The sequence below is a fragment of the Rattus norvegicus genome, chromosome 3 (assembly GCF_036323735.1).
Source record: "Rattus norvegicus strain BN/NHsdMcwi chromosome 3, GRCr8, whole genome shotgun sequence".
Lineage (NCBI taxonomy): Eukaryota > Metazoa > Chordata > Mammalia > Rodentia > Muridae > Rattus > Rattus norvegicus.
In genome coordinates, this window is record NC_086021.1 from 189,019,956 (window position 1) to 189,034,308 (window position 14,353).

Consider the following 14,353-nt stretch of genomic DNA (forward strand, 5'->3'; position numbering starts at 1 on the left):
TTTAGAAGGATTTCTTGAAGAAAAACTAGGGGGAAGGGCATCATCGATAAATGTAAAAAGGTTTAAGATTTCATTTTTCTTTTTTTCCCCTCTCTCTCTCTCTCTCTCTCTCTTTATGGTTGTGCTTTTGCCTTCCCTCCTCCCTCCCTTCCACAGGGTATCACTATACATCCCTGGCTAGCCTGGAACTCATAAAGATATGTCTGCTTCTGCCTCTCCGGTGCTGGGATTATAAACGTTTGGGACACAATGCCCTGGGGTAAAAGGGATTTATAATAAAGCTGTTGTATAGCAGTGTGTCTGTGACTAACATTGCTGTATCGTATCATTGAAATGATAAAGATGGTAAGTCTGCTGTTATGTCTTAGAATCTGACATTGTGGAGGAGCCTTGAGGCACACCTGTGAAGGATTATTTAGCTTCTGGGCATGCCTGTGAGAGATTATACTGATTAGTTTACTTGAGGGAGGGTATGAACTCTAAAAGTGGGAGGTGCCGTTTTCTGGGCTGGGATCCTGTCCTGTACCTTAAAGGGGAGAAAGTGAGCTGAGCATAGACACTCACGGCTCTCAGCTGTCTCCTATGTCCTCAATGATGGACTGTAGCCGGGAACCATCAGCCCTAATAAACCTTCCTCCATAAAAATAAAGCTGCAGGCTCTTATCTTTGTATCCCCAGCTGTCTTGGTACCACTATGTAGACCAGGCTGCCCTTGAAAGCACAGAGATCCACCTGCCTGTTTCCCTACTGGGCCATTATTTTCAACCAAGTCCCTTTGGCCTTATTTTCTCTTGGACTCCAGTTATGTTAATGTTGGGTTTTCTAGTTGTCTTGCTGTGCACCAAGGCTTTGTCCTCATTTATTCTACTTATGTTTTGTTTTAAAACAACGTCTATGCCTCGCCCAGGCCAATATTCCTCCTTTTGCATTGGTTTCAGGTGCCAGTTTTATATGCCCTGCTTCAGTTTTAAAACTCTTTTTTCCTTTCTGTTCTTCACACTGATTATTCTCTTCAGACCCTGGGGGGTCGGGTGTTTGTTTCTTTGGCTGCTCTGTGGCCTGCATCCTGCTGTGAAGTGAAGTCTGATGAGTTTCAGATGTCCAACTTGTGTCGGTAGCATTTCCACGTAGTTACTAATTTTTTACATTGTAGTTTTGTTGTTGAGAATTCTCATTCATGGTGAGTATAGTATCCTTACATCACTCACTCCTATTTTTATGTTCTTTGTTTGTGGTACTAAAGATTTAGCCCTGTGAAGTGTGGTTTCGTGCCGTGGCAGGTGAGTTGACTCTTGTCAGCCTCCAGTTTCCTGTAGCAGGTTCATACGCCTCACTCCTAGGCTGTTGTGTCTTTTGGTCTTGATTTCTTTCCTCGTTTTCTTGAAGTACTTACTCAAATGATGGTTTTATATGGGACAAAGGCAGTACTTTTCTCCAGCTCCTGCCTTTGCCTGACACTTGGTTAGTAATAGAATTCTAGGTTCAATTTTTTCCCCTCAGAATTTAGGACCTACTCAAAGAACAGTGATGTGTCAAGGCCCAGAAGCTGCTAATAACTGAAGCTCCACCATCTGGAAAATGAGGGGATGTGTAGTTACATAAGCTCAAGTCCAGGGTAAGAATCTATGAGTCATTATAGGCTATTACATAAAAGTAAGAAAGTAAGCTGATAAGTGTTTATAATTCCTACTCAAGAACTCAGAAGTGTGCACAAATGCACATACACAGGTAAAAGGTCCTAAATCTATTCAAACCAGTGGTGAATACTTTTATCCCAGTACTTGGGGAAGTGGGAGAAGGTGGGTTCACAAAGCAAGTTTCAGGCCACCCAGGTTATGTAGTGAGACCCTGTTTCAAAATACATAAATAAAAAAATCTATTCAGATCAATTTTTGCTGTTTAGTTACTTGAGTTCCTTTTCTGTTTTGGGCTTTTTGTTTTTTCTAGATGTGGGGGTTGATTTTTTGAGACAGTATCCCTACATAGTTCTGGTTGGCCTAGAACTCACAACATAGAACAGGCTGGCCTGGATTCAGAAATATCTGCCTGCCTCTGCCTCAAGTGCTAGAGTTAAAGGTACCCACCAGCTATATTCTTTGTTTGAATAATTTGCAGATATTTTCTGCATTCTTTTTCTTTCTTTTTTTTTTTTTTTTTTTGGTTCTTTTTTTCGGAGCTGGGGACCGAACCCAGGGCCTTGCGCTTCCTAGGTAAGCGCTCTACCACTGAGCTAAATCCCCAGCCCATTTTCTGCATTCTGTAAGTATTCTCTTCGTTGATTGTTTCCTTTGTTGCATATAGCTTAATTTGGTAAACATCTGTTTTGTTTGCTTTTGAGACAGAATCTCACTGTGTGTGTGTCATCCTGGCTGCCTTGGAAAGCGCTGTCTGTGTCATTGACTCCACCTCTCCCTGACTCTGCCGCATGAGTGGTGGGATCAGAGCATGTGCCAGCACACTTGGCTCTTTTTTTGTGTGTGTGTGTTTGATCAGAAAAACATTGTCTATATTACTGTTGCCTAAAAGGGTTTCCACATGTGTTTTCTTTTTCTTTTTTCTTTTCTAAGACAGGGTTTCTCTGTAGCCCTGGCTGTTCTGGAACTCACTCTGTAAACCAGACTGATCTTGAGTTCAGATCCTCTGTGGCACCCCCACCCCACTCCCCAGTGCTGGGATTTAAGGTGTGCACCACCACCGCCTGTCGTGTTTTCTTATAGCAGCTGTGTATGCACATATTCTTTGCAGAAACATGTATAGAGACCAAAGGTTGGTGCTGGGATGTCTTCTTCATTTGTTCTCCACCTCATTTTTTTTGAGAATTAGTCTCTCTTTTTTGTTGTTTGTTTTGCATTTCTATTGGATTTTATGTATTTACATTTCAAATGTTATCTCCTCCCCCCCCCCGCCCATTCCTTTTCCCCTGCTTCTATGAAGATGTTCTCACTCCCACCCACCCACTCCCATCTCATGCCCTGGCATTCCCCTGGGGAGACAAGCCTTGACAGGACCAAAGGCTTCTCCTATTGATGCCAGACAATGCCATCCTCTGCTACATATGCAGCTGGAGCCGGGGGTCCTCCATGTTTACTCATTGGTTGGTTGGTTTAGTCTTTGGGAGCTCTTGGGGAGAGGGGACATCTGGTTGGTTGATATTGTTATTCTTTTTTTTTATTTTAAGATTCATTTATTATATATAAGTACACTGTAGCTGTCTTCAGACACACCAGAAGAGGGCATCAGATCTCATTACAGATAGTTGTGAGCCACCATGTGGTTGCTGGGAATTGAACTCAGGACCTCTGGAAGAGCAGTGCTCTTAACCGCTGAGCCATCTCTCCAGCCCAATATTGTTATTCCTGCTATGGGGTTACAAAAACCTCTTCAACTCCTGAGAAATTAGTCTCTTTTTGGAGTTGCTGTTTGGCTAGACTGGCTGCTGGGTGAGGTGCTAGGGTCCATCTCTGTTCACCTCCCAGTGCTGGGTTGTGTGCAGCTGAGATAATTTTTATATGGTTGCTGAAGATCTCAGGGCAGGTCCTCATGTTGTATAGCAATCACTTCACTCATTGAGCCATCATTTCCAAGCCTTCTAGTAGTTCCTATAATTATAGGTCTTATATTTAGGTTTCATTGATTTTGAGTTGATGGTTGTATATGATGTGAAAATGTGGGTTTAAGGATTTTGAAAATAGTGACTCTTGTATATATTAACATCCAGTTTTCCTAGCACAGTTGTTTTTTTTGTTTTTTTTTTTTTTTTTTGAAGACCGCTAATCCTCTGGTATGTTTTTTTTTTTTTTTTTACAACTCCGGTGATTAAACTGCATTGACAGCTTTCTGGATTTAGAATCACAATGGAAACGTACTTCTGGATATATCTTTGAGGGTTTTTGCTGAAAGGTTTGATTTATAGAAGGGGTCTCACACTGAAAAGGAGAAAACTGGGCATCGGCATTTTTCTTCTGCTTCCTCACTACAGTGTGTGACCCACCGCCGTGCCTTCCTGGTCATAATTTGTATCCCTTGAAATAAACCAAAGTAAACTTTTCTTTTGTCAAAGCCAGTATGATGTATAGATTTATTTCTGTTCTCTATTTGTTCCTGGTTCTCTGTATTGACTTTTATATAAGCCAGTATGTTTCTATTTTGGTTGCCTTAGCTTTGTGGTTTTTCTTTTGCTTTGGTTGTTGGTTTTCGGACACAGTGTTTCTCTTTACAGACCAGGCTGGCCTCAAACTGAGGCTCCTCATGGACGTTGTGCATGGCCACCGTCATCTGACTTGTAGCTTGTCTTGTGGTTGGACAGTGGGAGACCTGTAGGTTTGGTCTTTCTGTTCGAGTTGCTTTGGCTATTCAGGGTCTTCTGTGATTCTGTGAATTTAGAATTGCATTTTTTCTATTTCTGTGATGACTGCTTTTGAGATTGGAATCTTTCCAATCGATGAGCCTGACGTTTTTCTGTGTTCGTGTGTGTATTCTCTTTAGTTTCTTCTGTGATGATGTTTTATCATTTTCATTACAGAGATCATGTACATTCTTGGTTTGATTTGTTCCTAGGTTTTGGGGGGTTTTTTTGGTTTTCTTCCGCCAACCCCCCAACCCCTTTTTTCTGGGAATTGAACCTAAGACTTTGTACTAGATTTTTTTTTAACTACCTTACCAAATTTGTTATTAATGTATAGGAGTGCCACTGATTTTTTTTTTTAAGATTTATTTATTCATTTATTATATATAAGTACACTGTAGCTGTCTTCAGATACACCAGAAGAGGGCATCGGATCTCTTTACAGATGGTTGTGAGCCACCATGTGGTTGCTGGGAATTGAACTCAGGACCTCTGGAAGAGCAGTCAGGTGCTCTTAACCGCTGAGCCATCTCTCCAGCCCGCCACTGATTTTTTATTAATGTAGACTTTGTGTCTAATTTTAATTTTTCTATATATAAAATTATGAGCTAGCCAGTGGTGGCACATGCCTTTAATCCCAGCACTCAGGAGTCAGAGGCAGGCAGATCTGAGTTCCAGGTCAGTTTGGTCTACCAAGGAAATCCCGGGATACACAGAGAAATCCTGTCTTGAAAAACAACAGCAACAACAACAACAACAATAATAATAATAATTTAAAGATAAGATTATGTTGAAGCCAGCTAGATGGCTCAGTGAGCAAAGACATTTGCCACCAAGCCTGGTGGCCATTTTTACTCTGATTTTAGGGTCCACATGGAAAGTGGGGAGAGGACCAATTCTTGATTTAAATCTGCAAACAGGGACAACTTTCGTTTCTCCTTTTCTGTTTTATAAACTTTATTTCTTTCAACTGTCCAGTTACTCTGGATAACGGTGTTGAGTAGGAACGAGCCATACGTGGTTGTTGTGTAGTTTCAGTGGCTTGGTTGGTTGGTTTTGCAGCACTGGAGATTGAATATGTGCTAGGCTAATAATAGTCTACCATTAAGCTAAATCCACAGTCTCTTACATTTTTATTTATGTACATATCTCTGTGTAAATATGTGCTCTGTGTGTACAGGTGTCCTGAGAGGCCACCTCGAGTTAGGCAGCTGTGAGCCACCCAGTGTGAATGGTAGGAATTGTACATGGGTCCTCCAGAAGAGTAGTAAACATTCTTTAACTACTGAGCCATCTTCCTTTAAACTTTATTTATTTATTTAAGCCAGGTGGTGGCACATATCTTTAATCCCAACACTTAGGAGGCAGAGATAGGCAGGTGAATCTCTTGAGTTTGAGGCCAACCTGGTCTACAAAGGCAGTCTAGGGCTGCAAGGACTGCACAGAGAAACCCTGTTTCAAATAAACTTAGTGAATGAATGAATGAATGCATACATAAATGTTTGCTTTTTATTTGCTTGTGTTTGTGGGGGAGGTGCAGATGAAATGATTGATAATGACATTCTGCTATACTCTTAGATTGATGCCTTATCTAGTCATTATAGACAGAGTGAGTGCAGAGACCCACATTATGCAGTGAGAGAGTCTGGATTGGAGGTCTCCATTGGGTCCCTTCCTCAGAGATGAGGCAACTCTGAGGAAGAAAGGGAGGAAAGACTTGTAGGAGTCAGGGGCTGGAGGAAACCAAGAGAACATGGTGGACTGAATCAGCTAAGCAGACTCACGTGGGCTCACAGACTGAAATAGCAAGCACAGGGCCTGCGTGGGTCTGTGCCAGATTATTATAGCTGTTAGCATGGTTTCAGGGATTACAGTAGCCTCAATTTGGTGCCTCAGAAAAGATACTTTGAAGGTTTCAAATAAAAGATTCTATTAAAAGATAGATGAGGTTCAGAAAAGGCTCAGTAATTATTGGTACTGCTCTTGCAGAGAGGACCCAAGTTGGGTTCCCAGCGTCTATGTTGAGTGGCTAACAACCATGTGTAACTCTAGCTAAATAAGTGCTTAGTGAAAATAGAAATGCCCAAGTACCTTCTAAATGTGTGCTGTGGGTTTCAGGGTTTCTTTGGCAGCTGCTAAAGGGCTTCTGAAAACCTCATGAAATGTTTTCATCATGATTGATTCATTTTGTTCATGTTTTATTATTTCCAAGGAGTTTTTTGTGTGTGTGTTTTCTAAGATGGAATTTTTTGTTTGTTTGTTTGTTCATTTGTTTGTTTGTTTGTTTGTTTGTTTGGAGACGTGAGTGTAAGGTTGGTCTCTAACTCCAGATCCTTTTGCCTCAGCCTCTCACATAGCTGGGATTATAGGCATATACCACCACATCCAGCATAATGTCTTGCTTTTTGTCTTTAAACTTTAACATATCTTCAGTTCTCTGAACTCTGTTTAAATAGTTGCAACATTTCATATGTAGTATAGATACCAGCCTCCATGTATTTACTTGTGGGGCTGGGAAAGGGACACATACCACAGCACACTCGAGGAACTCGGGATAACTTTTAGGAGTTACTTCTTCTCTTCTACCATATAAGTTTTGGGAGTTGAGTTAACTTGTCAGACATGACAGCAGTGGCCTTATCATGTCTTGCAGGCCCAGTTTTTGTCATTTTTCTCCATATTTTGCTTTATCTTCTCTTGTAGACTAACCTAACATGGCTGACCAGAGGCAGCGCTCACTCTCTACTTCCGGGGAATCGTTATACCATGTTCTTGGACTGGACAAGAATGCAACCTCAGATGACATTAAAAAGTCCTATCGGTAAGCTGCTGTTAACCTGGAAGAACACAGACCCTCATGTAGCGTCTTGTATAATTTAACAAGAACCGTGGCATACATTTTTCTTGGCAGACTCTTTAACAGTTAAATTGTATCTTTACGTTCATAATTTAATCCTCAGACTTAAAACTGTTATACTGGCCATGCATGGTGACGAATGCCTTTAATCCTAGCATTTGGGATGCAGAGACAGAAGGATATCTGTGAGTGAGGCCAGCCTGGTCTAAGTAGTGAATTCTAGAACAGCCAGGACTGTGTAGAGAGACCCTTTCTCAAACAGCAAAACTGTTACACTGATGTTCTCTAGCAGCAAAAAGTAAACACACTTAAAAGATATTGCCAATTCTCTCCAGACCACAGGGTCAAAATTCAAACCCTGGGCATAGACAGAGCTTTTAAAGTGCTAAATGCTGTATTTTAATACAGTGATGGGGTCTTTTTTAGTCTAGTCATTGCTGTTTGACCGGACTTGAAGAATGTATCTCTTAGGTGTGATGTCATACAGTAATCCAGAAAGGGGGTGTGGCATTTTCACTTCAGATACTTCTGGGATCCTCTACTTGTGTTGTTCTAAATTATCAGTATTATACTTTTTTCTGCCATCACCTTATTTTCAAATGTACAGTTATCATGCTTGCCCGAACACCAGGTATTGGCAGGAGTGAGTGCTATAAGTTGTGCCCTACCCTTACTTAGTACCTCAGGACTCACCTCTGTGGGTGTTTCCTACTAGAAAGGATTATAATTCCTAAAGCAATTACAGAGACTGCTTTTGCTCTGATGAGCCAGGTCTCTGGGAAGTTGACAAGTGAGATGCTAATGGGTGAGTATCTCTTCCCCTGCACTCTGGTGGACGAATGAGAAATGTAAGACCAAGGTAGAGCCAGGAAATGATTTTGGTTACAGGAAGCTGGCCCTGAAATATCACCCTGACAAGAACCCTGATAACCCAGAGGCTGCAGACAAGTTTAAGGAGATTAACAACGCCCACGCAATCCTGACAGACGCCACGAAAAGAAACATTTATGACAAGTATGGCTCGCTGGGGCTCTATGTGGCTGAGCAATTTGGGGAGGAGAATGTCAACACCTACTTCGTACTCTCCAGCTGGTGGGCCAAGGTGAGCTGCCACATTGAAGGCACTGAAAGTTCTAGTTCATGGGGGACTAAGATGTTGAAAGACCTGTTCCTTCAATCCCTTGCCACGGTTTCTTGCCTGGGACTGTCTTCTCTGTGTTCTACAGCCATTACACTGACCTTTCATGGCAAGCACAGCACACAGCATACATGAAGCAGAACTGTTTGCATCAACATGACTGTCTCTGATGCATGGTACCAACTTATTAAAAAGATTGAGATAGAGGTGGGCAGGCTTTTTGTTAGCATGGGAAACTTAAAATCTGACTTTAGAAACTCTTGACATCATTATTTTATTTAATAGCCCTTCATGCTTCCCCCATCTGTCAGCCTTATACAAAGAGTAAATTGTCCTCTAGTTCTTAGGTATAGGTAGCCTGATTTTGTGATTTGGGGCTTTTACTGGTTAGTCCTCAGTCTCTGTAGTTTTAGAGAGAAGTCCATTAGAGATATTTGTAAGTGGAGACTAAAGGAGAGAACCACGCCATTTGATTTCGGCGTGGAAAGTCAGCTGCACTGGGAATGAGGCTTCAGAGAAAGAGAAAAGAAGCCCAAAGTACCATACTTTAGACTTCAAAGGAGGAAGCATACTTAGGCTCTGACCGATGTTTGAGTAAAAAAGAAATAGAAGAGAAACAGGAAAGTTACACTTTTCTGGTTCCAGAGAGGTAGCCAGACCCAGTAGAACCTCATGGCTGTGCTCAATCTCATCTTTACAAATTTCTTTTTGGAGTTGGTGGTTTAGCTCAGTGGTAGAGCGCTTGCCTAGCAAGCGCAAGGCCCTGGGTTTGGTCCCCAGCTCCAAAAAAAAAAAAAGAAAAAAAAATACTTTTTATTACTTCTGGTTCTCCCGTTTTTCACCCTGCAAGTTGTCTCTTGTCTCCAGCTTTTTCCTGAAAGATACACTGTAGTTCTTGACCTGTCTTCTCCAGAGAGGGTCTTGTGGTGTGGCCTGTGGGCCCTTGAGGACACATAGTGCCAGTCAGTATTCTCTCTCCCAGGCGCTGTTCGTCGTCTGTGGCCTCCTCACCTGCTGCTACTGCTGCTGCTGTTTATGCTGTTGCTTTAACTGCTGCTGTGGGAAGTGCAAGCCCAAGGCACCTGAGGGTGAAGAGACAGAATTCTACGTATCCCCTGAAGACTTGGAGGCACAGCTGCAGTCTGATGAGAGGGGTGAGTGCCCAGCCCAGGGCCTTGTGAGTGTGTGGGGTGGAGCCAGCACTGGCCCTGAACAGTGTCAACTGTCTTGTCAAACAGGAGGGCACTGACACTGTGCCGAGAGTGTTTGTGGTGGCATCTGGGACTGTTGAGGTGTGAACGTGGACACTTGAGGTAAAGCAGGTGCAGGGAGCTGTTCCTGCCCATGAACTGGTAGCTGTAGATCTGAGGGACCAAAGGTGGGGTGGGAAGCAGGCAGGTGGGGAGGGCCGGGGGCTGGTGTTACCTGAGACCTCTGAGGAAAAGTGTGTTGGGTGGAGGTCAGCAAGTAGCCTCTCCCCGGAGTGTCTGTCCAGGTGGCCGAATGGTGTGATGCAAGGACCGTGTCGATGGGCACACAACACCGCTGCTGCCCTTGTGCGATGAGATTGTCTGCTTACTTTTCAGAGGCTACAGACACACCGATCGTCATACAGCCAGCATCCGCCACAGAGACCACCCAGCTGACAGCTGACTCCCACCCCAGCTATCACACCGACGGGTTCAACTAAATTCAGGAGAGGCTGTGATTAGAGGATGAATCAGCATCTGGCCACTGCAACCTTAGAATCATGAACTGTAGTCACTGAGATGGGAAGGCAGCCGTCAACCTGACCCGCTGTGGCTGGTCAGGGCCACTCCCACCTCCTCTTAAGTCCACCCATCTGTCAATCCTTGATACATGAAGTGCGTAGCATGCAGTATTTAAAGCAGTGTAGCTACGGTCTTCTTCTGTTTTATCCTTTTTTTAATAGCATGTATGGGTTATGTTCAATGTCTGTGTTGTGGACGTGCTGCAGCTGGGCTGAATTAACTGGATGGTAGTGCTTTTTCGGGTTTTCAGCCACTTGGGTCCAGTGAAGGTTCAGCTGTCTCCTTGTGCTTACAGGAGTCAGGTAAGCACCTGGAGCTACATCTCCTTGTTGGCCTCTGTGTCCTGTGATATGGTCTAGTCCGTGGCTCTGATCTCATCCTCAAGGCTGCAGACAGGGCTCTGATTTCACCTGCAAAGGAGGGAACTGGGCCCCATCTTCCAGGCACCACCAGCATCAGGCGTTTGCACGGTGTTCGTATTGGGAAGCTTTCATAGGGTCTCTGCAGCGTCTCACTCGGCCTCCTGACAGTTCTCCTGTTAGATCTGCTGTGGAGAGCGCAGGTATGCCCCTTCTGAGAGTGGGAGCACACTCTGTGTAAGGTCACTGTCTTGGGTCTCCTGGCCTTGTGGACTGAAATCCTATCATTGGAGGCATGTCTCTTGCTGTGGTGTGTGGGAAATCATTTGTCTCTGTTCTGCACCTTTCCAGGTCAAAAGCTGGATTGACGGGGCCACAGCCTCCTTCCCTCATTCCTGGGTCATCTTCCACATTCCTTCAAGCCAACCTTTTAATCTTTTTTGGACTTTTAAGAACCACAAATGGCAGCACCTGCCACTTAGTCATAGTCAGAAAGTCTCTGAGCCCAGTTGTGGGTGGTATGTAGCTCCAAGAGTTTGAGTACCCAGGACCCAGAACCTCCTCCCTGTGCTTACCAGTGCTCCATCCACCCTGCTCACCTTCGCTTCCACCTGTCATCATCAATGCCTCTGGCAGAGCTGGAGTGTTGGGTTCCTGGAGCAGGTGGCTGGGCCCTGGTGCTCCTGGCTCAGAAGGGTTGGCTTCTTGGGAAGCTGTGATAGCAGTCACTCACCCTAGGAGGCCAGCTCCAAGCCACAGAAGTCCTTTGTGAACCTCTCTCCAGTCAGTATTCCAGTCTTGGTTCCAGGGTACCATGGTGGGTGGAGTTGGAAAATGTGGTTACCAGGGATTTGGAGCTATCCTACCCTCTTACAGTTAGTTGGCTAGTTGCACCAGACTTCAATGCCAGGTTCCTCCAGAACCCTCCCGTTGGCTGCTGCTGCCCATCTGCATTTCCAGTACCGATGAAGAAGGAGAAGGCTCATGTGGTGGCTCAGTGGCCCAGACAAACCACCATGTGTTTCTGAAGCCCACCCCGTCCACCTCCTGGCCCCAGCTCATCAGGGCCTTCAGGGACCAGATCAGGTTGTCAGGAAGTTACAAGAAGAGGCAGCATTGTGAGGACAAACATGGCAGTGATTGAGGGAAACCATCTAGGTCCTGGGAGACACTGATGCCAGGGTTCCCAGTCGACCCTACACCAGAACTACATGAGCCAGAAGCTGGTTTCAAGGTCCTTCCATGGATTTGTTAGTTTTGTTCTTTAAAGGATTTTAGGGATAGTCACTAACATACTCAGTCAAAGATCCTTTGAATACATCAGGCCTTTGTCTGGGTGGAGGGGAAACATGCCTGTAGCCCCAGCACTAGTGCGGCTGAGGTAAGAGGATGTTGACTTGTAGACCAATCTGGACTTACACAGTAAGACCCTGACTCAACTAAAACAACCTAAATGAAGAATGAGAAATCTATTGCTTGGCCCATATTTGGAACAAAGGAAGAAGAGAAGTCACTGGCAATCTGGGGTGCTGGTCCCAGTACACTAGTCTTGGTGCCCTTCTCCCACGATGACCAGAAACCAGGTCCAGAGTTGTAGATGATAAGTTACGATCTGTAGCATATCCCTCCTGCATGTAGCTCTGTGGCCCTTTTCCTCACATCTTAGCCGGGTCCTGAGCTGGGACTTGTGCTGCTGTTAGGGTGAGAGCACACAAGTTTTGAACAAGTGTCTTGTGGAATTCGTAAAGCTAAATAAATCATGTTAAACTTGAAACCCTCCATATGTACAACAGTTTCACGGTGATGATAGTGATTGTCACGGCCAGTGGATTTTCTGACCTGTCCCCGTGCAGACTCTGTTGCAGGGTTTTACCATGTTCACCTAAGGCCCCCTTGATTTCATTTGCCCTAAGCTAAGAACTGGTGAGTCTCAGATTGGCCTGACTATTCCTGTCCAAATATAAATATTAAATATATATAGACACACACACTCCCCTAACTTTTATACTAGTCGGCAATGTAGATGGCACTGTAGTGTGTTGGCAAGGGAGTGCTGGAGTCTGCATGGAAGTTCATCCTGTGCAGTGGATACCCCTTCAGGACCAGAGAAAGTAGTTAGGAGGGACCCTGGAGGCCCATCTACCAAGGCTGCTGCAGTGTAGACTTTTGTTTGTGCCCAATGATGTCTTTTCTTGTCTTCCTTTTGACTGTATTTTAAAATCACTTTAGATAATTCTGTGCAATGTTTATGACCTTTCCTGCCCTTCTAATGTTTGGTTAACACAGCCAGCACCCAATGGGGAAAAGCCAGGATAAGTGGTAGTGGCAAATGTCTTTAATCCAAGCACTTGGGAGGCAGAGGCAGGCAGCTCTCTGTGAGCCTGGTCTACAGAACTAGTTCCATGACAGCCAGGACTACACACAAAGAAGGATACCAGTGCTTACTGTGGTTAGATTAGCTGCTGGATTTGTTCCTGAGTCCTAAAGCCAGTCTCTTCTCGGATGTCAAGATTTAATATCTATCCTACCCATTGTCCTGCTGACCCATGGCTTTTATTACAGATGAACCTTGTGCAACAGAGCTGCCAGTGTTGGAGCTGGCAGTCTCCAGCGATAGTGACTTAATCATTCAAGCTCTCCCTGGAGGGTGTAGGTGCTGTGGTACAGAGAGCTGGTAGGCCATGAGCATCCTCCTCTGGCCTTCAGTACACCTTTTATTGAGGGACAGCTGTGAACAGTGTAAACCGTGACTGATCTTACTCTTTTTCCAGTGTTTGAGCTGTGAACCCATGTGTCCCAGCACTGGCCTGTTCCTTTTTATTTTGGTTGAATTATCCTCCTATGGAAGTGGCAAAATCTACATCTTTACTGTCCTCACAAGCTCAGTGTGTGTTGTCACATGCTGTGAGTGTGGGCTGTGGTGTGTGTCAGTGTGTGTACATATGTGTATATGTATATATCACACAGCAGGCCTGTCATGCCTCTGTTTGGTGGTAAAGCAACAAGTACAATAAAAGTCAGCTCCAAAACAGCCTGTGGTTTCTTGAAGTGTTGGGCAGGGGTAGGGTCTCCCAGCAAAACACAAAAGGAAACCCTGAGTTTATTGTGTACACAGATACATAGACCTGAATGCATAACCCCTGGCCAGCATGGGCTTCAGATATGTATGTGGCTAGAAGGATGACCATCTACCAAATAGATCCCTGGAAACCATGCAAGGATCACCTGAACTTCAAGGATGTGAGGGTCTAGGACATGACTAGAAACTCTTCTCTTGAAAACTTGGACCAGTTTTATAAGTACCAGATTAAAAAAACCAGTCATCTAGATGCATGTAAAGGATAGCCTGGTTAGGATCTCTGCCACCAAGGAAGGACCTGGATCAAGTGCCCCCATAGGATGTGCTTTTGGTATGATTTCTAGGAAAGTGTCTCAATACTAAGTTGGGGAAAGAAATTTTCACTTACAGAGAGATAAGAGCTAAATGCAAGTGCATGTAAAGCCTGTGCTGATTTTACCCACTGCTAAAGTCTTGTGCACAGCAGGGTACAAAGCTGCTGTCAGTTCAGGTTGAAAACTATGGTGGTTCCGCATGGTGACCTGTCTAAATGTTGACCTAAAATAAAGATAGCTGTTGTATAATAAATGTTTTCACTGCAGACCAGATAAGTGTCTTATTAGTGATTTCCCACCAAATACTGTTTGTGAATTTGGCACTGAAATAGCACCTGATGTTGGCCCCTGCTGGGTCCCTTTTGGACTGACCCTCATTTCCTGGTTGAGCTGTAAGCGCCCCTCTCAGTTCTGATACCTCATTTCTGAATCTCATGACTAGAATGATGGAAAGCACCCGTTAGCCCCTTGCACCTTTAATCCCTGCTA

The 14,353-nt window shown here is 44.3% G+C and overlaps 1 protein-coding gene across 5 annotated transcripts in view; it reads left to right on the forward strand.

Annotated features, from left to right (window-relative positions):
* Nucleotides 1-13,500, forward strand: part of Dnajc5 (DnaJ heat shock protein family (Hsp40) member C5) — a 33,948-nt gene extending 20,448 nt beyond the window's left edge. For 2 of the 5 annotated variants that reach the window (XM_008762544.4, XM_008762545.4), the window contains 4 exons: nucleotides 7,049-7,166; nucleotides 8,091-8,304; nucleotides 9,323-9,494; nucleotides 9,927-13,500. In XM_008762544.4, coding sequence (XP_008760766.1) covers nucleotides 7,060-7,166; nucleotides 8,091-8,304; nucleotides 9,323-9,494; nucleotides 9,927-10,030 — 597 coding nt within the window. In that variant the 5' untranslated portion in view covers nucleotides 7,049-7,059 and the 3' untranslated portion in view covers nucleotides 10,031-13,500. Of the gene's footprint in view, nucleotides 1-7,048; nucleotides 7,167-8,090; nucleotides 8,305-9,322; nucleotides 9,495-9,578; nucleotides 9,654-9,926 lie in introns of all 5 variants that reach the window. The other 3 variants (XR_352967.5, XR_352968.5, NM_024161.3) reach the window with 3 other exon arrangements.
* The last annotated feature ends 853 nt before the right edge of the window (nucleotides 13,501-14,353 follow it).